A 23,019-nucleotide genomic window follows, 5' to 3' on the forward strand; every position below is an offset into this window, starting at 1 on the left:
CGTAAAGGTGAGAGCCAGAAGGCTGGGGCCAGGCTCTGCTGGGTGATGCCCAGGGACAGCACAAGGGGCACTGGGTGGAAGTTTCATTTAAACATGAGGAGGAATTTTCTCCCTGTGAGGGTGGCAGAGCCCTGGCACAGGCTGCCCAGGGGGGTTGTGGAGTCTCCCTCTCTGGAGATATTCAAGAGCCACCTGGATGTGTTCTGTGTGATCTGCTTTAGGAGATGCAGCTCTGGCAGGGGGGTTGGACTGGATGAGCTTTGGAGGTCCCTTCCAGCCCCTGACATTGTGATCCTGTGAGCCAAACCCACCACCCAATGTCTACTACTTAACTACCCCATGGCACCAAGTGCCTCATGGAGCCTCTGTTTAAACACCTCCAGGCACACAGACTCCACCACCTCCCTGGGCAGCCCATTCCAATGCCAATCACTCTCTCTGACAACAACTTCCTAACAACATCCAGCCTCAACCTGCCCTGACACAGCTTCAGCCTGGGTCCTCTTCTTCTGGTGCTGGCTGCCTGGCAGCAGAGCCCAACTCCACCTGGCTCTTCAGGTAGTTGTAGACAGCAATGAGCTCTGCCCTGAGCCTCCTCTGCTGCAGGCTGCACCCCCCCAGCTCCCTCAGCCTCTCCTCACAGGGCTGTGCTCCAGGCCCCTCCTCAGCCTTGCTGCCCTTCTCTCAACACCTTCCAGCACCTCAACATCTCTCTGCAATTCAGGAGCCCAGAACTGGACACATCATTCAAGCTGTGGCCTGAGCAGTGCTGAGCACAGGGGCAGAAGAACCTCCCTTGTCCTGCTGCCCACACTGCTCCTCAGCCAGCCCAGGATGCCATTGGCCTTCTTGGCCACTTGGTTATGTTGCACCTGAGCAATTTCTGTACTGCAAGGGTGGTCAGGGATTGGAACAGGCTGCCCAGGGAGGACAGAGCTTCTTCCCTCTGCAGGTCTTTCCCTCAGGTTCAATTTTCAGGAGACACTCACAAGCTGCTCTCCCTGCAGCTGGGAGCCTGAGGGGCTCAGTATGGTCAGGGATTGGAACAGGCTGCCCAGGGAGGTGGTGGAGCCCCCATCCCTGGGTGGTGTTCAGGGAATGTGTGGCCATGGCACTTGGGGACATGGTTTAGTGGCCATGGTGGTGTTGGGCTGATGGTTGCACTGCATCTTACAGGTCTCTTCCAAGCCAAACAGTTGTATGATTCTGCTGCAGGCACTGCAGCTCAGCAGCTGCTCTCATGCACAGCTGCAGGCAGCAGCCCTGGCAGGCTGTGCTGAACCCAGGCCTCTAATTACATCTCTCACTTTTGGGTGACTGAGTGGCATCAGCACTGCTCTGTGCCCAGAGCACAGCAGATTTGGTCAAAGTGATAAATGCAGCAGCTGCAATAAACCTGGGGAGAACTTAGGGTCCCACAGAGGAATGAATCTGCTCTCAGGGACTTAGGGTCCCACCAGAAGAATGACTTCAGCCCTGAGGGACTTAGGGTCCCACCAGAGGAATGAATTCAACTCTGAGGGACTTAGGGTCCCACCAGAGGAATGAATTCAGCTCTTTGGAACTTAGGGTCCCACCAGAGGAATGAATTAAACTCTGAGGGACTTAGGGTCCCACTAGAAGAATGAATTCAGCCCTGAGGGACTTAGGGTCCCACCAGAGGAATGAATTAAACTCTGAGGGACTTAGGGTCCCACTAGAAGAATGAAGTCAGCCCTGAGGGACTTAGGGTCCCACCAGAGGAATGAATCTGCTCTGAGGGACTTAGGGTCCATCAGGGCAGGTAAAGAGACACATCAGCAAGCTTCTCTGGTAGGAGATGTTCCTGCCCATGGCAGGATGTTGGAAGAGATTCTTTACTATGAGCATGGGGAGACACTGGCACAGGTTGCACGGGGAGGCTGTAACTGCCCCCTACCTGGAGGTGTTCAAGGCCAGGCTGGATGAGGCCTTGAGCAACCTGGGCTGGGGGAGGTGTCCCTGCCCATGGCAGGGGAGTTGGAACTGGATGAGCTTTAAGGTCTCTTCCAACCCAACCCATTCTGTGATTCTATGATTCTAGGCCAGAGACATATCAGAGCAGGCAAAGGGGCACAAAGGCAGAGAAGAAGAATTTAGATGACAACTATCAGCACCCTGCAAATATTCAAGTCTAAGGGCAGAGGTTTGGCAGTTTCCCTCAAGGCCAGCAGACAAAGGCTGGTGTCAGAGCTGGTTCAAGCACACAATCCACAATAAACCAAGGAAAGAGGGAAAAGCTCTCCAGGAGCTCACAGGACACTGGAACCAACTTGGTGGTGGAGACAGATGATGGTAGTGAGCTCTATGGCAAAATAGGACATCCCTGAAGCTTAGCAGATCAAGGCACACTCAGATGAAAAGCCAGCCCTGAGCACTCTAACAACAGAAGGGTGAGCTGGGCTGGCACTGGGACTGCTCCTGAGCAGCAGCTCCCTCAAGCTCCCCAAGCAAAAGGTTCCTGGATCCACCAATTCCTGAAGGCAGATGCACACAGGACCTCACTGGAGCCTCTTGTCCTCAGGCTGAGGAGAGGAGAAGATGGCTCAGTGTGCACAGAGTGCTGCAAGGCCCTGGCTGGATGCACACAGGACCTCACTGGAGCCTCTTGTCCTAAGGCTGAGGAGAGGAGGAGATGGCTCAGTGTGCACAGAGTGCTGCAAGGCCCTGGCTGCCAGGGCTGCTGCCATCCCCAGCACTGCTGACACCATTAAAAACATGACTGACCCCAGTGTCTGGACTGGATTCCAATCCACAACTCAATCATAAAAGGATTACACAGAAGGAAGACATTTCAGAGGTCAATCCTCTCCCAGACCTCCCTTCCCCTCCTACCAAATTCCTTGCCCAGAGCTCTAATACAACGAACTGAAAATGGATCAACAACAAACCCCAGACTGAAGCTGGAGTTGAAAAGTGCTTTTGGTGCTTTTTTGTCCTTGAGGGAAACTTACCAAAGCCATCTGCAGGAGCAGAATGGTGCAGGTGATTCCTCTCTTTGTGGTTAGAGCTATTTTAAAGCTGTTAAAGCTCCACTGAGGTCCTGTGTGCATCCAGCCAGGGCCTTGCAGCACTCTGTGCACACTGAGCCATCTGCTCCTCTTCTCAGCCTGAGGACAAGAGGCTCCAGTGAGGTCCTGTATGCATCCAGCCAGGGCCATGCAGCACTCTGTGCACATTGAGCCATCTCCTCCTCTCCTCAGCCTGAGAACTAGAGGCTCCAGTGAGGTCCTGTGTGCATCCTGCCAGCCAGGCCCTTGCAGCACTCTGTGCACATTGAGCCATCTCCTCCTCTCCTCAGCCTGAAAACAAGAGGGTCCAAAGAGGTCCTGTGTGCACCCTGGCAGCCAGGGCCTTGCAGCACTCTGTGCACACTGAGCCATCTCCTCCTCTCCTCAGCCTGAGGACAAGAGGCTCCAGTGAGGTCCTGTGTGCATCCAGCCAGGGTCTTGCAGTACTCTGTGCACACTGAGCCATCTCCTCCTCTCCTCAGCCTGAGGACAAGAGGCTCCAGTGAGGTCCTGTGTGCATCCAGCCAGGGCCTTGCAGCACTCTGTGCACACTGAGCCATCTCCTCCTCTCCTCAGCCTGAGGACAAGAGGCTCCAGTGAGGTCCTGTGTGCATCCAGCCAGGCCCTTGCAGCACTCTGTGCACACTGAGCCATCTCCTCCTCTCCTCAGCCTGAGGACAAGAGGCTCCAGTGAGGTCCTGTGTGCATCTGCCTTCAGGAATTGGTGGATTCAGGTACCTCTTGCTTGGGGAGCTTGAGGGAGCTGCTGCTCAGGAGCAGTCCCAGTGCCAGCCAAGCTCACCCTTCTGTTGTTAGAGTGCTCAGGGCTGGCTTTTCATCTGAGTGTGCCTTGATCTGCTAAGCTTCAGGGATGTCCTGCTTGGTGCCATCATCTGTCTCCACCACCACTCAGTCTGAGACCCAAGGAGGTAAGGAACAGCTTCCTAAACCAGTCCAAAGCTGCCCCAACTCATCTTGCCTGTAGAAATACTCAAGCTCAGCAGCATCCTCCCCAGGGGAGGTCCTATTTAATCACTTCAGAAATGATTTCTTCCAGACAACAAAGAGTCATTAGATCACTTAATTAAAAGCACTGATTATCTCCAACCCCAAACAAGGGATAGCCAAGAGATAGCTTGAACCAGATGCCCTGCTCCTCGTTACTCTTTGATTTCAATCAGTTGCACACACACAAACACACACACACATAGTTAAGCAAAGGGCAAGAAATTACAACCATGTGTTGGAAGAAATGATCTTCATCAGGTTGGAAGTGGAGAGGCCAGGCTCTAACTGAATGGTGTAAGGTATTAAGGCTTCCATCTGGGAATAATAAACCCCCCTGAACAAAAACATAGCAGGGCATTAGCTTCAGGCAGTGTCTGAGTTCAACCTGGCAGCAGGAGATCAAAATCAAACAGTTGTTTTGGGGGGAAAGTGACATGCATTAGGGTAAAACAGATAACCAAGGAACATGCTGCTTGTTTCACAGACACAGAAAAGAGAGAGTTGGAAACCTTCTCTAATTCCTCTCTGACCCAGAGGGACATCAAAATTAGAACAGGATGAGAGGGAATGGATTGGGGAGGGGGGGAAACCCACCCAAATACTCATTGTGAGCCAGCAATGGGCACTGGCAGCACAGGAGGCAACCAAGTCCTGGGCTGCATCCAAAGCAGGGAGAGCAGCAGCACAGGGAGGGGATTCTGCCCCTCTGCTCTGCTGAGAGCCCACCAGCAGCACTGCCTCCAGCTCTGCTGCCCCCAGCACAAGAAGGGCACAGAGCTGCAGGAGCAGGCTCAGAGGATGATCACAAAGGTCATGGCAGGGCTGGAGCAGCTCTGCTGTGAGCACAGGCTGAAGGAGCTGGGGGTGTGCAGCCTGGAGAGGACTCCAGGAGGACCTTATTGCTGCTTGCCAGTACCTGAAGGGATCCTGCAGGAAGGCTGCAGAAGGACTTTTGCTGAGGCAGTCTGGAGACAGGACAAGGGGGAATGGTTTGAAGCTGAGGCAGAGCAGGGTTGGACTGGAGTGGAGGAAGAAGTTCTGCAGTATGAGGGTGGTGAGACTCTAGAACAGGCTGCCCAGAGAGGCTGTGGATTCCCTTTCTCTGGTGGTGCCAAGGCCAGGCTGGACGAGACCTTGAGCAGCTGAGTCCAGCTGAGAGGCTCTGCCCATGGCAGGCAGTGTCAGAGAGGATCTCTGAGGTCTCTTCCAACCTGAGCCATTCCAGGATCATGATTCTAAACAGCTTTTCACACTCCAGCCACTCAGTGCTGATCAACCACCTTCTGGGGACAAAACTCAAGTGTCAGACTAATCACCACATCAGCATGGCTGCTTCCCCAGGACTTGTTAACAAACACCCAAGAGGCTCCTTCCCTCCAAACACCCACACAGGCAGGTGCCAATCCCTTGGGAAGTGGCAGCCACATGCTGATGACTCACCAGATGTAGGTGGATACTCCCCACACCTGATTAAAAGTGAAACCTAGAAGGGAACAGTGTGTGTGGGCCAAAGGGGGACCCACACAAAGCAAAACTGAACCCAGCTGAAGTCCTGGGAGGTGCCTGAGATGAACTCTGTGAGATACCATCCGGTGCTGTGTGCAGAGGCAAGAGGGAGAGCAGCCAGAGGAAGCTTGGACCATATGCTGAGTGGGAAGAGAAACAGGAAGCACTTTTGAGGATGTCTGGTATAGAAAAGCAGAATTTTCCCCTTTCACTGCCTGCTGGAAGGACCAGTGGGAAATGTGCTTTAAGGCCAGGAAGAGCAAGCAGAGCAACAGCTCACAGCCAAGGTGTTAAAACAGGCAGCTGCCTCCTGTGACAGGCTGCCTGCCCACCCACCCTGGCTGCTGACTGCAAGCACAGGGTCCAGCAGTTGAGCCCAGCAAGGCTGGACATCAAGCCACAAACTGGAGGGAGGAGTTGCTCTCTTCTCCCAAAGAACAAGTGAGAGGGGATGAGAAAATGGCCTCACAGGAGAGGTTTAGAATCATAGAATCAACCAGGTTGGAAGAGACCTCCAAGCTCATCCAGTCCCACCTATCCCCCAGCCCTGTCCAGTCAACCAGACCATGGCACTAAGTGCCTCATCCAGTCTTTTCTTGAAGACCTCCAGGGACAGTGACTCCACCATCTCCCTGGGCAGCCCATTCCAATGGCAAATGACCCTAACCATCAAAACAAACCTTCTAGGAGAGCACACAACCTTCTCCTTTATAGTCACAGAATCATTTGGGTTGGCAAAGACCATCCAAAGAACTTCCTCCTAAGATCCAGCCTATACCTCCCCTGGCACAGCTTGAGGCTGTGTCCCCTTGTTCTGGTGCTGGCTGCCTGGCAGCAGAGCCCAACCCCACCTGGCTACAGCCTCCCTTCAGGTAGCTGCAGACAGCAATGAGCTCTGCCCTGAGCCTCCTCTGCTGCAGGCTGCACCCCCCCAGCTCCCTCAGCCTCTCCTCATAGGGTTTGTGCTCCAGGCCCCTCCCCAGCCTTGTTGCCCTTCTCTGGACACCTTCCAGCACCTCAACATCTCTCTTGAATTGAGGGGCCCAGAACTGGACACAGCACTCAAGGTGTTTAGGTTAGACATGAGAAGAAAATTCTTCATGGAAAGGGCTCTCCAAGACTGGAGCAGGCTGCCCAGGGAGGTGGCTGAATCCCCACCCCTGGAGGGGTTTAAAAGCCACAGAGGTGTGGTGCTGAGCACCATGGTTTAGCCCCAGCCTTGGTAGAATCAGAGGATGGTTGGACTGGATGAGCTCCAAGGGCTTTGCCAATACAAACAACTCTGTGATTCCAAGCAGAGCTTCTGTGCACACTGCCTCCAAAGCTGAGCCTGTTGCCCATCTCCCATACAGCAGAAATCACCACTTCCACAGAAGATCCACCACTGGATACTGCCACCACACTCCCTGTGAACACATCAAGGCTTAAAAATGAGCCTGAAGCATTCCACAATGCTGGAAATTCTCTCTTGAAGTGACACTGATAACTCTGGCCTGGAACCAGTTCCTCCTGCTCTTGCTTCCCAGTGCTGCAAGCTGCCAGAGCAGCCACCAGTGACACCTCCAATGGCCACCACATGGCTCAGAGCCACTTCTGCCTTCACAGAGGGTGTGCAGCTCTAGCAGACCATGGGCATCCCATCAGTGCAATTGCTATCAGCCTCCCACCAAACCTTCCCCAGACTCCCCCGTGGCTGCAGCAGCTTTCCACCAGGAATTGGTGCAGCCATTCCCAGCCTGACACCTTGGCAAGGGCAGCAAGCAGCAGGGAGAAAAGCTGGCACTTGTAACCCTCCCCTCACTTCCTCCTGCTCTGAGCTCCAAGTAGAAATCCAGCTTTTGCTGTCAAAAGCCCAAATCCAGTTGCCTTAGCAAGGCAACTGCAGAGCCCAACACATCTCCAGCCCAGCCTCTGCTGCAGGGGAAGTCCAAATCAGCTCCCATCTCAAGCATGAGGAACTCCTCAAAGGGTCAGGTTAACTCTGCCCAGCTTTGCCGATCCTTTCCAAGAATGGCAGCATGTTTATTGGCAGACACCTTCTGAGGGTCAGTGTGACACATTTTTGAGCTCCTGACACACACCAACCTGTGCTGTGAGCCTGACTGCACCACAGGGCAGCAGTTCTGGCTGAGGGCATGAGAATGTGTGGGCAGCAGGAGCAAGGAAGTGACTGTCCCCATGGACTGGGCACTAGGGAGGCCACACTTCAAACAATGGCTTCAGCTTTGGGCCTTTCACTCCAAGAAGGACATGGAGGGGCTGAAGCAGGTCCAGAGAAGGGCAACAAAGCTGGGGAAGGGTCTGGAGAACAGGGCTGGGGAGGAGCAGCTGAGGGAGCTGGGGGTGTGCAGCCTGGAGAAAAGGAGGCTGAGTGGAGACCTTCTGGGTCTCTCCAGCTCCCTGAAAGGAGGTTGGAGTGAGGTGAGATTGGTCTCTTCTCTCTACTATCAGGTGATAGGACAAAAGGAAATGTCCTCAAGTTGCACTAGGGGAGGCTGAAGTTGGACATGAGGAACAATTCCTTCACTGTAAGAGAGGTGAAGCCCTGGCCCAGGCTGCCCAGGGCAGTGGTGGAGTCATAGAATCACCCAGGTTGGAAGAGAGCTCCAAGCTCATCCAACCTAACCTCGTGTCCAGCCCTGGCCAACCAACCAGACCATGGTGCTAAGTGCCCCAGCCAGGCTTTGCTTGAACATCTCCAGGGATGCTTGAACATCTCCACCACCTCCCTGGGCAGCCCATTCCAATGCCAATCCCTCTCCTAATCCTCATCCTGGAGGGATTTCAGACTGTGTAGATGTGGTAATGAGGGCCATGGGTCAGTGGTGACCTGGCAGTGCTGGGTTGAGGGCTGGGCTCAATAACCTTAAAGGTCTCTCCCAACCTTAATGTTTCTGTGGTCACTCATTTGGCCAGGCTGCATTTACATCAAGCCACAAGTGAAAAGGAGTAGACCATCCAGCAAGGAAAGTCCCTTTTATCTGCTTCTGTCAGCACTGCAGCAGTGCAGTGACACAAAGTGATCTAAGGAAGTGATCTATCTCCAGTCTGGGACAACACGAGGCAGCAGTGATGTCTGGTCACCTTTTCCATGATGTTAGACACCTCCAAGCAGCAAGCATGTCACTGCTGGACAGAGCAGTGAGTTCATCCTGCTTTCCAACACAGCCTTGCTTTGTAGTGTTCCAATTCCTCTTTCCATCACATCACTGCTGAGGAGGCCACAAGCTAGGAAAACAACAGCTAAAATCTGATGGCATCTCAAGACCTCAATGCAGGACTGAGATGGTTCAACAGATAAGTCACCTGGAGAGCTTCTCACTGCTGCCCTAAAGACACTGCCCCATCCACACCCATCTTACACATGCTCCACTGATTCCTTTGCACCTCTCTTAACAAGACAGGGCTTAAACAAGCAGCAGAGAATGGTTCTTGCAGCAGCAGGATCTCAACTCCCTCCAAGTGCTGCATCACAGTCCCCTACAACTTCCACTCTGCTGCAAGATCTGCAGGTTGCTGCTCCATCTGTACCTCTTTTCAGAGCAGCCTTGGGGGAATGGAAAAAGCAGATGGTTTAAGGCTGAACTTAAGTCAAGATCAAAGAGAACAGGGATCACTTCAGGACAAAGACACCACTGATCTGTGCAGGAGGCACCTCAGCATCTCTCTGACACATCTGATCACGTTCTCCCATGGTGAAATCACAGCAGACCCCCCCCACCACCACCAGCACACCAGGGGCTGCTACCCTTCCTCCTCTGCTCTACACAGCCATGTCCCTCTCAGAGGCAGCTGGGGAGCACCTTTCAGACTCGTGGTGGGTAGGAGGGAAGGGAAGGAGGAGAGCAGAGGGCTGTGTGGGTAGAGCTGACATACAAGTCTCTGTACTGGTCAAAGGCATTGTTGGCTTCCACCTCCAGCTTGCGCAGGCGAGCAGATGGCATGGCACCGTCTTCCAGGGGAGGGTCATACTTGTTACTCCATGGTGACCTGCCAAAGGGACAAGGAAAGAGGCAGTTAGGCAGCTGAGACACTCAGGAAGCTGTGAGATGAGTGGGTCTGGCCTGAGGCACTTTAGTCAGGAGAGGAGAAGACTGAGAGAGGCTTTCATCAGTGTCTATAAAGAGCGGAGGGGCAGGGGCAGGCTCTGCTCACTTGTGCCCTGTGACAGCACAAGCAGCAGTGGATGGAAGCTGCAGCACAGAAGTGCCACCTCGACATGAGGAAGAACAACCTCACTGGAAGGCTCCCAGAGCACTGGCACAGGCTGCCCAGAGAGGTTGTGGAGTCTCCTTCCCTGGAGCCTTTCCAGGCCTGTCTGGATGTGTTCCTGTGTGCCCTGAGCTAGACTGTCTGGTCCTGCTCTGGCAGGCAGGGTTGGACTGGATGATCTCGATGATGGTGAGACACTGGCACAGGTTGCCCAGGGAGGTTGTAAAGCACAGAAGCACCCAAAGTGATTGAAGAGTCACATTGTGCAGTCTCCTTCCCTGGAGACTTTTCAGCCCCATCTGGCTGCATTCCTGTGCAATCCTGCTCTGGCCTGAGGGTTGGACTCAAAGATCTCCAGAGGTCCTTTCCACCCCTTACCATCCTGTGATCCTGATCCACAGCTGCTGAACCTTCCAAACCCAGAAGGTACCAAGAGCTGTCTGCAAGAATTCCACCCCCAACAACCATTTCAAACCCTGCCAAAAAGGGGACATTGAGGGCTCACAACACCTCAGTGCCTGAGGGACATTCCTGCCTTCTGCTCCACAGACAACCTGGTGGCATCTTCTTAGGGCAACAGAGCTGGTGAGGGGTCTGGAGAACAGGGCTGGGGAGGAGCAGCTGAGGGACTTGGGGTGTTGAACCTGGATAAAAGGAGGCTGAGGGAAGACCTCACTGCTCTCTACAACTCCCTGAAAGGAGGCTGCAGACAGGTAGAGTTGGTCTCCTCTGCCAAGAAACAACTGATAGGTTTTGGAGTCTCCTTCTTTAGAGATCTTAAAAACCTGCCTGGATGTGCTCCTGTGGGACCTGCTCCTGTGGAACCTGCTCTAAGTGGTCCTGCTTTGATTTCTAGAGGTCCCTTCCAACCCTCAACAATCTGTGAGTCTGTCATAAGAGGCAATGGCTTGAAATTGTGCCAGGGGAGGTTTAGATTGGGCATGAGGAACAATTTCTTTGCTGCAAGAGTAGTCAGGCACTGGAACAGGCTGCCCAAGGAGGTGGTGGAGTCCCCATCCCTGGAGGGACTCAAAACCTGGGCACTGTGGGACATGGTTTGTTGGCCACAGTAGTGCTGGGTTGATGGTTGGACTGGATGACCTCAGAGGTCATTTTCAACCTAAACCATTCTGTGAGTCTGAAACACTCAAAAAGGAGACCTCCCAGTATGGGAAGGGGGCTAGAGGAGGGCTGGGGAGGGACTACTGACAAGGTCTGGTAATGCCAGAAGGAGGAGGAATGGGTTTGAAGTGGCAGAGGGGAGATTGAAACTGGATGTTAGGAAAGGGTTCTTTGCAGTGAGGGTGGTGAGACATTGGCACAGGTTGGCCCAGGGAGGTTGTGGAGCACAGAGTGAGGGTGGTGAGACACTGGCACAGGTTGGCCCAGGGAGGTTGTGGAGCACACAGTGAGGGTGGTGAGACACTGGCACAGGTTGGCCCAGGGAGGTTGTGGAGCACAGAGTGAGGGTGGTGAGACACTGGCACAGGTTGGCCCAGGGAGGTGGTGGAGCACACAATGAGGGTGGTGAGACACTGGCACAGGTTGGCCCAGGGAGGTGGTGGAGCACACAGTGAGGGTGGTGAGACACTGGCACAGGTTGGCCCAGGGAGGTGTTCAAGATCAGGTTTGATGAGGCCTTTGAGCAACCTGCTCTAGTAGGAGGTGTCCCTGCCTATGGCCAGGGGCTTGGAACTGGCTGAGCTTTGAGATCCCTTCCAACCTAACCCATTCCATGATTCTATTTCCATGCAAACACAAAGAGTTGGTGTGGTGGATTTGGGATCTGACAGCACTTGGGAGCCACACGCTGCCAGCTACAATTAAAGCCCAAACATTCCTCCACCATCCTGCTTTGAAATCAGCTCTGCTTTTAGTGCCACATTAAGCAAACCTCTGAACAGTTGGGAGGATTTAGCAGGGTTTGGAAAGCTGCAGGTTTTACTGTGATTTCCACAGGTGTGGGAGAGATTTTTGTGCTCTTAATGAAAGATTTGGTATTAAAAGATTAATGGAACCTTTTGCCCATCTGCTAGAGGCTTTTACAAGTCCCATTCTGGAAACCTTCATTTGCCTTTTCATTTCCCCTGGGAATAACCAAGCTCCATATATCACTGCTAGGTTAAAGTAGGTGCCTCTACCCTTTAGCTCCTCACTTCAAACCACTCCAGCCTGCTAACACCAGCTCTTAATGCAGTCCATACGCCTGGGCTGTGGCCTCAGGAGCCATTTGTTACTCATTTCTCACAAAGGCACCTACCTCTGACATCTGTTACATGCCAAGCACAAAGAACAGGCTCTGCTTCCCTCTGGCTTTGTGCTTTTCCCAACACTTCACTCCTCCCTACCACGTCTGACTCCAAAGGTGAGACACCAGGAGAAGCTAAATCATTCTGGCACATCCAACCCTGGGCAATGGCTTTCAGCTGGCAGCTCTCATTTCTAAACAGTTGCTTCGAATTTGCTTGCTTTGGGGAGAAAGTCAACAGCTACAGCAAGTGCTCCTTTCTCCTAACGACTCCCTGAGATCAAACAATCATCACATCACAGAATGGGAGGGGTTGGAAAGCACCTCTGGAGACCATCAACCCCCTCCCTCCTGTCAAAGCAGGATCACCTAAGGCAGGTCACACAGGAACACATTTAGATGGATCTGGAAAGGAGACTGAAGGAGGAGGTTCTGTCCCTGTGCTCCTCTCTGCTGAGCCCTCACCTCCAGTCCTGCCTCTAGTTCGGCTGTCACCAGCAGAAGGAGGGCACAGAGCTGTTGAAGGGAGGCCAGAGGAAGGCCACAAAGATGATCTGAGGGTTGGAACACCTCTGCTGTGAGCACAGGCTGAGGGAGCTGGAGGTGTGCAGCCTGGAGAGGACTCCACGGGGGACCTTAGAGCTGCCTGCCAGTGCCTGAAGGGATCCTGCAGGAAGGCTGCAGAGGGACTTGTGCTGAGGGGGTCTGGAGACAGGACAAGGAAGGATGGTTTGAAGATGAGGGAGTGCAGGATTAGACTGGAGCTGAGGAAGAAGTTCCTCAGTAGGAGGGTGGTGAGACTCTGGAACAGGCTGTCCAGGGAGGTTGTGGATGACTCCTCCCTGGGGGAGTTCAAGGCCAGTTTGGATGAGACCTTGAGCAGCCAAGTCTAGCTGAGAGGTGTCCCTGCCCATGGTGGGCAGGTTGGAGTAGATGATCTCTGAGGTCCCTTCCATGCTGGTGCTGGGTTGATGGTTGGACTGGTTGATCTTAGAGGGCTTTCCCAACCCAAATGATTCCATAGTTCCATGAAACTGGTAGAGTTACCACCTGAGCAGCCAAACATCCTACAGCAGCTCTTCTCCAAACTCATTCCCCCTTTAACTGTCAAGGCAGTCAGAAAAGAAGTAATCTACCCCTTTAAAATTTGATTCCCAGCAAGAAACTCTGCCTGTAGAGCTTCACCTTCCTGCTGCAGGAGCACCAGGCTGCAGAATGCTCTGAAAGATGCCTTTGAGAAGGCTGGAGTGGCCTTCCAGTATCTGAGTATCTGAAGGGGGCCTGCAGGAAAGCTGGGGAGGGACTACTGACAAAGCCTTGTAATGACAGGATGAGGAGGAATGGGTTTGAAGTGGCAGAGGGGAGACTGAAACTGGATGTTAGGAAAGGGTTCTTTGCAGTGAGGGTGGTGAGACACTGGCACAGGTTGCCCAGGGAGGTTGTGGAGCAAGAGCAGTGTGGGCACAGGGCAAGGGAGGGGATTCTGCCTCTTGGCTCTGCTCTTCTCACACCCCACCTGGAATCCTGGGTGCAGTTTTGCAGCCCCCAGCACAAGCAGGACATGGAAGTGTTGGAGCCAGTCCAGAGGAGGCCACCAAGATGCTGAGAGGGCTGCAGCAGCTCTGCTCTAAGCACAGGCTGAGAGAGTTGGGGCTGTGCAGCCTGGAGAAGAGAAGGCTTGGAGGAGACCTTGGAGTGGCCTTGCAGGATCTGAAGGGGGCTCCAGGAAGGCTGGGGAGAGACTACTGACAAGGTCTGGGAATGGCAGGACAAGGAGGAATGAGTTTGAACTGGCAGAGAGGAGACTGGATGTTAGGAAACGGTTCTTTGCAGTGAGGGTGGTGAGACATTGGCACAGGTTGGCCCAGGGAGGTTGTGGAGCACAGAGTGAGGGTGGTGAGACACTGGCACAGGTTGCCCAGGGAGGTTGTGGAGCACAGAATCACCCAATGTGATCAAAGATCACATTGGGTGATTCTGTGCTCCACAACCTCCCTGGAGGTGTTCAATGTCAGGTTAGATGAGGCCTTTGAGCGACCTGTTCTAATGGGAGGTGTCCCTGCCTATGGCAGGGGCTTAGAAGTGGCTGAGCTTTGAGGTCCCTTCCAACCTAAACCATTCTATGACTAGAGTGAAGAGCAATGCACTTAGCAAGCTCTGCAATCAGAGGAGAAGTGGTGCTGGGTTTGAAGTGTGCAGTAATTGGGGCTGGAGCAGACTGCAGGCAGGGAATTTGTCTTTCTTTAGGCTCCTGATGGAGCATGGGGCTCTGGCAAAAAAAAGATAATCAGGGTTGTGGAACTATCAAAAGCCTTTAAAAGCCCAGAAACCTCCTCCTAGATTTGGACCTAATTGATTAAATTAGTTGCAAGAGCCACTTCCCTCTAACAACTGGAGATTTTATGAGGTATGAATAACAGTGTCTGAACACAAGGCACAGAATGGGATTAACACATGCACATGTTAGCCCTGCTTGGCTTTTCAAAGGCTTTTTGCTTTGTGCTGATGGAAAGAATTTCCTTCACCAAACAGAGCTGAGACCAATCAATTCCAGAAGGAAGAAGCACTTCAGAATGGCTGACTCCAAAGCCTCCAAGAAGAGCATTCTTTAATGCCAACAATTAATGCATAGTGCCTGTTCTCTGGGAACAACTGAAATGGCTTCTCTGGGACCCCAGCACTGAATAAATCCTGAGCATTTCCAAGTGATTGGAAAATAAAACTCCTAAATCCTGCTCCCTTCAAACTATTCCACTGTCTGCTAAGGAAGAAAGAGGAAATGTCAGAGGCAAGCAGGAAACTTCACCCTGAAGAAAGAGCTGCCACAGGCACTCATGAAAGAGGGAAGGGTGTGAGCAGTGCAGAGTGGCACAGTTGTGCTGGGCAAGGGCCTCTGCTCAGAGATGCTCATGGCAGCAGCCTGGATAGGATGCAAAGGCACTGCAAGAAACATCTCAGCTTCAGTGAGAAAAGCCTGGATGAGGCACTTAGTGCCATGGTCTGGTTGACTGGATAGGGCTGGGGGATGGGTTGGACTGGATGAGCTTGGAGGTCTCTTCCAACCTGCCTGATTCTATTCTATTCCACTCCACTCTATTCCACTCCATTCCATTCCTTTCCATTCCATTCTATTCCTTTCCACTCTATTCTATTCCACTCCATTCCATGAATACTTAGATGAAATGCAGCATCTGATCCCAGAGGATGTAGCTGTGGGAGTGCCCCTGGTGCAGGACAGAAGGTAGAAAACTCCTTTTTAGCTGCTAGTTTAGACCTGATTAAATGTAGGTAGTTGCTAATGTAGATCTGGGGTCAGTTTTGGGCCACTGGCTCCAAGAAGGACATTGAGGGGCTGGAGTGTGTCCAGAGAAGGGCAGTGAAGGTGGTGAAGGGTATGGAGAGCAGGGCTGGTGAGGAGCAGCTGAGGGTTCTGGGGTTGTTGAGCCTGGAGAAGAGGAGGCTCCAGGGGGACCTCAGAGCAGCTGAAGGGGGCTACAAGAAGGCTGCAGAATGACTGTTTGCAAAGGCCTGCAGTGATAGGGTGAGGAGCAGTGGTGTGAAATAAGAGCAGAGCAGATTTAGATTGGATGTGAGGAACAAGTTCTGCATCATGAGAGTGCAGGAACACTGCAACAGGTTGCCCAGGGAGGTGGTTGAGGCCTCACCCCTGAGGATATTCAAGGTCAAATTCAACAAGGCTCTGAGCAAACTGATCTAGAGGAGGATGTCCCTGCTTGCAGCAAGGGGGCTGGACAAGATGACCTTTGGAGATCTCTTCCAACCCAAACTACTGTTCTATGACTCGTGCTGCAGGTCACTCCCAACAGTCAGCACTACCAATGCAAGCTCTCAGTGCAAGGAGAGCCAGAGCTGTAACCACTGTGATCACAACCAGCAGCAGCAGAAGGGCTGAGCTGTTAACTCAGGCCAGCAGATGAATGGCTTGGTCAGTACCTCACAGCCCAGCAGTCTTCCTGGAGGAAAGCTGCTGATGCAATGTTCACAAAGGTCTCTGGGCTATATTGTGACTCTAATTAAATGTTTGGCAAGCTGCCACTGTCACTGCAGCCATTATAAAAGTCACAGGATCACAGAATAGCTTTGGCTGGGAGAGACTCTCAGGGTCACACAGTCCAACCAGAACTGCAGCCCCTTCTACTACAGAGCTCATTATATTCTGACACTCAGCTTCTCCTCTTCAAGCATTTCCCTTGCTTTTGGCTACACCTCTCAGAATAAAGAAGCTCTTTTGGTAGAGGGATTCCTCTGCTATGCTAGAAGCCTGAGCCAAGGTTTTCCTTGGGAGCTCATGACACACTGTGTGTCCAAATCAGCCTCCAGCTCCTGCAATGCCTTCCCCAGCTGGCAAGTCCTACTGTTTTGTACAGGCAGAAGAGGCCATGAAGATGATCAGAGGGCTGGAGAACCTCTGCTGTGGGGACAGGCTGGGAGAGTTGGGGCTGCTCAGCCTGGAGAGGAGAAAGCTCCAAAGAGACCTCAGAGCTGCATTTCACTATCTGAAGGGGGCTACAGGCAGGCTGGGGAGGGACTGTGGGGACAGGATGAGGGCAATGGTTTGAAACTGGAGCAGGGCAGATTGAGGTTGGACATCAGGAGGAAGTTCTGCACAGGGAGGGTGGGGAGACACTGGAACAGGTCGCCCAGGGCTGTGCTTGAGGCCCCATCCCTGGAGACAAGCAAGATCAGAGTTGCTGTGTCCCTGTGCAGCCTGCTCTAGTTGGAGGTGTCCCTGCTGAGTGCAGGGAGGGTGGAGAAGATGACCTTTGAGGGTCTCCTTCCAACCCAATGCAGTCTGTGAATATGAGAGAGGGGACTGCAATACCCAACACAACTCTCCCTCACAACGTTAGCCCTTTAGTTCCCTGCTGGGGGTGAGCACTCACCTGTAGGAGTCTCCATCTCTGTTGTAGTCACACAATAGATAGTCTTTTCCTACTACCTTGTCCCGTGCAATCTTCAATGGCTGATCAACAGAGGAGAGGAGATCTTCACAGAGGCTTGGGACCTGATGATTTGGAGAAGAAAAACAGGGAGGGAAGAGAGGGCAACACATCAAGGTTAAAAGGGAAGGGCAGATTTTGTTCTGAACAGCTCAAACCTGTCCCAAAGCCAGAAACCCTTCACCACCACCACCAAACACTTAAGCTCCAACACAGCCCTGTGCTCCCACCTCTAATGATTGCAGATTTAATTACCCTGCCACTAGTGTGGTCCAGCACCTTCCATCTCTGCATTCTCCATGCTAGCTCCTTGCCAAAGACAAGCAGTAAAGTGATTGTGGAGGGCTGGGGACTGAGGGTAAACATTTACAGTGGAGGGGAAAGGAGGGAGCTGCTAAAAGCAAGCCCCAGCCATACAGCAGAGCCTATTTTTCACAAGCTCCCACTCTGCTCAGAGCTTAGAATAGCTCCCAGGCAGCAGGCCAAACATCCCCACCTTGGCTAACAGAACTGTGTCTGTAGGTTGAAAATCAGACACTGCTCCTGCACAGGTAGTTTGGAATGGGTTTGTCAGCACAGCTCTCTCCCTGCACTTCACATGGAGAGAGAGAGACAGAAACACACCAAGGCTCAGGTTTAGTGTGGCACAGAGGCTCTGATGTGCTGTGAGGAGAGGATATTGTGCAGCCTGAAACTAGCTGGAGTTTGAAGCACAACCAAGTCAAGCAGACTCCATCCCATGGCTGCTTGCTCTGGAGCTGATGATGAAGGCCTTGCCAATAAGACTGGAGAGGAGGAGGAAATTCCTTCCAGTGAGGGTGGGGAGACACTGGCACAGGTTGCCCAGGGAAGTTGTGGATGTTCCCTTCATGAAGGTGTTCAAGGCCAGGCTGGATGAAGCCTTGAGCAACCTGGGCTAGTAGAAGCTGCCCTCAGCAGGGGGGTTGGAACCAGATGATCTTTAAAGTCCCTTCCAACCTAAACCATTCAGTGAAACTATGAATCAGTATCAACATTCCTGTACTGCAGGCACTGGCCACAACAGCAGCTTCCTCCAGGAATTCTGCCTCTGCTCTGCATCCCCACACCATATAGACACAGCACTTAGAGAGTCACAGAATGGGTTAAGTTGGAAGGGACCTCAAAGCTCAGCCAGTTCCAACCTCCTGCTGTAGGCAGGGACACCTCCCACTAGAACAGGCTGCTCAAGGCCTCATCCAACCTGGTCTTGTAGACCTTCACAGAGGTTGTGGGGCACAGAATCACCCAATGTGATCTTTGATCACATTGGGTGATTATGTGCTCCACAAACTCCCTGGGCAACCTGTGCCAGTGTCTCACCACCCTCACTGCAAACAACTTCTTCTCAACATCCAGTTTCAATCTCCTCCTCCTGTCATTACCAGACCTTGTCAATAATCCCCCCCACTCCAGCCCTCCTGGAGCCCCCTTCAGATCCTGCAAGGCCACTCCAAGGTCTCTTCCAAGCCTTCTCTTCTCCAGCCTGCACAGCCCCAACTCTCTCAGCAGAGCTGCTGCAGCCCTCTCAGCATCTTTGTGACCTCCTCTGCACTGGCTCAAACACTTCCATGTCCTGCTTGTGTTGGGGGCTGCAGAACTGCCCCCAGGACTGCAGGTGGGGTCTGAGGAGAGCAGAGCCAAGGGGCAGAATCCCCTCCCTTGCCCTGTGCCCACACTGCTCTTACTGCAGCCCAGCACAGGGTTGCTGTCTGGGCTGCACTCACACTGCAGGCTCAGGTTGAGCTTTACATTAACCCACCTGAGAACATGGTCTAGCAACCATGGTAGTGTTGGGCTGATGGTTGCCCTGGATGATCTTAGAAGGCTTTTCCAACCAATCCTTCCATCATAGAATCCCAGAGTGGGTTGGGTTGGAAGGGACTTGCAAGATCATCCAGTTCTAATCCCATTGCCATGGGCAGGGGCAGCTGCCTCTAGGCCAGCCTTCATCCAACCTGACTTTCAACATCAGCTTTGGAGCCTCCACTACCTCCCTGGGCAACCTGTTACAGTGCCTCACCACCCTTAATGGTTCTCTGAGCCTTTGGGGCACATGCAGCAGAGTAAGCTGAATTCATCAAGAGCAATGTAGCTGAATCCATCACCAAACCATTCCTGGGGCTGTTATTAAACAGTCAGAGTTTTAATCATCAAACCAAGGAGAAAAGCATCCAGGTTTTGTTGGAAGGGACTGACATAAACCACCCTTTCCCAGCAGAGAGTTGGGAATGCAGCAGGAGATAAGGGAGCTGGAGTTGGTTAAGTTGTGCAGTGCATGGGTGATAACATGCTGACAGAGAAGAGAAAATAACCAGTGTGGACTCTTCTCTTTTTCATTCCACACTGAAGAGATGAAAACCTGCTGGAGAACAGGAAGACAAATGGCAACCAAGGGTAAAATTGATCATGAAGTGATGAATTCACAACTCAGAAGAAAGGAAAAGGGGAGGGAGGAATGAATCCCTGATCTAGGGTAGGGTGTCCCTGCCCATGGCAAGGGGGTTGGAACTAGATGAGCCTTGGGGTCCCTTCCAACCCTGACTGATTCTAGGTGAATAAACAAAACAGAGATGTTCTTTCTTCTCTTTAAGGCCCTGATTCAGGGAGCTGGTTGGGAGGTGCTCCTGCCCATGACAGGAGGCTGGAGAAGATGATCTTTAAGGCCCTTTCAGCCTGAGCCATCCTAGGATTCTCTGAAATGAAAAGATTCCTAATGTCAAGTACAAGGCAACACCATCCAGAGGCTATGAAGCCAAAGCAGCAAACAGGGACAAACACTAACCAAGAGAAGACCACACCAGAGCAGAAAGGCCAACACAAGAGACACAGCACCCAACCCACAAACATTCCAAAAGGAAGAAGAGGAACCTCAAGGAATGGTTTGGTGGAGCTACCACCAGGGCTGAAGAAGCTGAAGCATGAAGGTTGGGGTCTGTGCAGAGGCTGTGGTGTGGTGAGGCTGAGCAGCAGGGCAGTCAGGTGTTTGGATAAAGCTTGACACCTCTCCTGGGACTCTACCATCTGATGCTTAGAGACCTGGCTGAAGCTATCTCCAGAAGCATTATGCATTCAGGCAGTAAATAGAAGTGGACAGGAAGCAGGAGGCTTTTAGATAAACTTTTCTTTTCTCTGAAAGCAGACAGCCCCAAGGCTCCAGGGAGCTGATCCCAAGCAGCAGTGTCATGGCTCAAGCTCAGTGAAATGATGGATCTGTGCTTGAGTCCAGCTGGTTCCACTTTGGCTCTTCCTTTGCTTCTCCACTACTATTAATTTTAGGCTGACTCTTCAGCAACCTGAGATGACTGCTTCAGCTCCAGAGCCTGCAGGGGCAGGATGAGGGGGGATGGATTGAAGCTGGAAGAGGAAGATTTGGAAAGGAGATTAGGAAGAAACTCCTTAGAGTGAGGGTGAGGAGACACTGGAACAGGTTGCCCAGGGAGGCTGTGGCTGCCCCTCCCTGGAGGTGTTCAAGGCCATCCTTGGACTCTCTGTACTCTCTCCAGATCAGTATCCAAAGGATGGAGATGAAGAGGCTGGGGCCAGACTTGTCAGTGGTGCCCAGGGACAGGACAGGGAGCAATAGGCACAAAGTGCAGCCCAGGAGGTTCCACCTGAACAGGAGGAGAAACCTCTGTGGTGTGAGGGTGCTGGAGGCCTGGAGCAGGCTGCCCAGAGAGGTTGTGGAGTCTCCTTCTCTGGAGAGATTCCAACCCCCCCTTGGCCATAGTGTTCCTGGGCAAGCTGCTGTGGGTGCCCTGCTTTAGCAGAGGGGTTGGACTGGGTGATCTGCACAGGTCTCCTCCAACTCCATCCACCATGCTGGAATTCTTGGGCTCTGATTCTGTTTAAGATGATTCTACTTAATCCCTATGTAGCAGTGGGGAACTAAGCTCACCTCTGGGCCATTTGGGAATGCAGCTACCCATGAGCACAACCACAGACACTGCAGCACTTCAGGCAACAGATTCTTCTCTCCTCCTCCTTCTTCTGGAATAAAAGAGGGAAGTTTTGGGCCCCCAGTTTCAGAGGGACAGGGATCTGCTGGAGAGGGTCCAGCAGAGGGCTACAAGGATGATGAGGGGACTGGAGGGTATAGCTCATGAGGAGAGGCTGAGGGCCCTGGGGCTGCTTAGTCTGGAGAAGAGAAGTCTGAGAGGGGATTTGATAAACGTTTATAAGTATCTGAGGGCTGCCAGGAGGGAGGGGACAGGCTCTGCTCACTGCTCCCTGGGCTAGGACAAGGAGCAATGGGTGTAAATTGCAGCAAAAGAGCTTCTGCCTCAACACAAGAGGGAACTTCTTTCCTGGAAGGGTCCCAGAGCCCTGGCACAGGCTGCCCAGAGAGGTTGTGGAGTCTCCTGCTGTGGAGCCTTTCAAGGCCTGTCTGGATGTGTTCTGTGTGATCTGTGTTAGATAGGATTGTCCTGCTCTGGCAGGGGGGTTGGACTGGATGATCTCCCTGGGTCACTTCCTACCTCTAACATCCTGTGATCCTGTGAAGCAAACCCAATCCATCTCCCTTGGAAAGACTGGAAAATGTCAACTGTGTTTGAAAAAAAAGAGCAGAGAGATCCCAGCTGATGGAGCTGCTCAGGGAATCCTAATGAGTGGAGAAGCCTCCAAGTGTGGCACAGTTACCACCCCTGGAGAATCACTTTTGTATCCTTTATTACATCAGCTTCCAACAGCTGCTGAGCTTCCTTCCCAAGAATGAATTTACAAGATACAGGTGTTCTGGAAGGCTGCTTGCAAGGCTGGTTCAGGACCCAAGAAAGATGAGGACAAGCTTTTTAGCATGGTCTGTCACAACAGGATGTGAGGTGATGGGGTGAAACTAAAAGAGGGAGATTCAGACTGGAGAAAAGTTTGGATGCTGAGGGTGGTGAGAGCCTGGCTCAGGTTACTCAGAGAGGTGGGAGATGCTCCATCCCTGCACCCATTCCAGGTCAGGTTAAGCTGGGGGTCTGAGGAACCTGCTCTAGCTGGGGATGTCTCTGCTGGCTGCAGGAGGGTTGGAGTGGATGAGCTTTAGAGGGCCCTTCCTACCCAAAGCAGTGTGGGATACTATGAAAGGCAGTCAGTTGAAGGAAGTAATCTGCAGCTTCAAACCCCTCAGCTACAGGAGATTGATTCTTTCTCAATTTATGTCCTTAGCACCTCAAAAGATGCAATCAGAGATTTAGCACAGCCAGGCTAAGCAGCTGCTGCAATGTGAGCACTGAGCAATTCTTTTACACCATGTAAAGACCTTTCCTTAAATTCTTTCTCCTGTCAAGTACTGAATCCTACAACGGTAGGGGCTGGAGCTGACCTCTGGAGGCAGAGTCCAACCCCCCTGCCAAAGCAGCATCACCTTGGGCAGGTCACCCAGGAACACATCCTTGTTGTCTTGAAGAGTCTTTGTGCAGCCTGCTGCAGGGTTGCTTCCTAAAGCCTTTTGTGCACGTTCAGCCTCCTGCAGAGTTAAGCTCACACACAGCAAGAAAACAGCCAAACCTTCTGAGCACAGCAAAGGCACCACCTGCTCAGAAAACCAACTGATCCTCTGGAGTTTTGGGTCTGAAAGAGTGGATTTGCACTCTTGACTTTTCTGATTAGCTGCTTCTGTGTGAACTGAGCAGGCAGAATGCATTTGGGTGCCTGGCTGCAGGCCTCCAGCACTCATTACCTTGGGAACTTTGACTCAAGACTTAAAAATCCAAGAATCCAGGGCACTGCCCAGGCCAAGTATTAAAATGCCAGAGCAGTGATTTTGTTCACTTCATCACTGCACCTCAAACAAGTGTTGCTGGGATGAAAACACTGAAGCTCTGAAGATTGGTTTATAAGCAGTAATCATTTCTAAGCTGGGCTCCTATCTTTGACACTTGTTCTGCTCCACTCTAAGCCAGCAAGGTCAAACAAGGTCCACCAGCTAACAAGGTCAAACATAGAATGAGTTGGATTGGAAGGGACCTCCAAAGGGCATCTTGTCCAACCCCCCTGCTGCAAGCAGGGACATCCTCTGCTAGATCAGGTTGCTCAGAGCCTTGTT

The 23,019-nt window shown here is 52.4% G+C and overlaps 1 protein-coding gene across 3 annotated transcripts in view; it reads right to left on the reverse strand.

Annotated features, from left to right (window-relative positions):
• CAPZB (capping actin protein of muscle Z-line subunit beta) overlaps nt 1–23,019 on the reverse strand; it is an 83,223-nt gene that overhangs the window by 24,343 nt on the left and 35,861 nt on the right. For all 3 annotated transcript variants that reach the window (XM_064172024.1, XM_064172023.1, XM_064172022.1), the window contains 2 exons: nt 16,908–17,029; nt 9,420–9,533 (listed from right to left, as the gene is read on the reverse strand). In XM_064172024.1, the coding sequence (XP_064028094.1) occupies nt 9,420–9,533; nt 16,908–17,029 (236 nt within the window). The remainder of the gene's footprint in view (nt 1–9,419; nt 9,534–16,907; nt 17,030–23,019) is intronic.

This window comes from Pogoniulus pusillus, chromosome 36 (assembly GCF_015220805.1).
Source record: "Pogoniulus pusillus isolate bPogPus1 chromosome 36, bPogPus1.pri, whole genome shotgun sequence".
Taxonomy (NCBI): Eukaryota; Metazoa; Chordata; class Aves; order Piciformes; family Lybiidae; genus Pogoniulus; species Pogoniulus pusillus.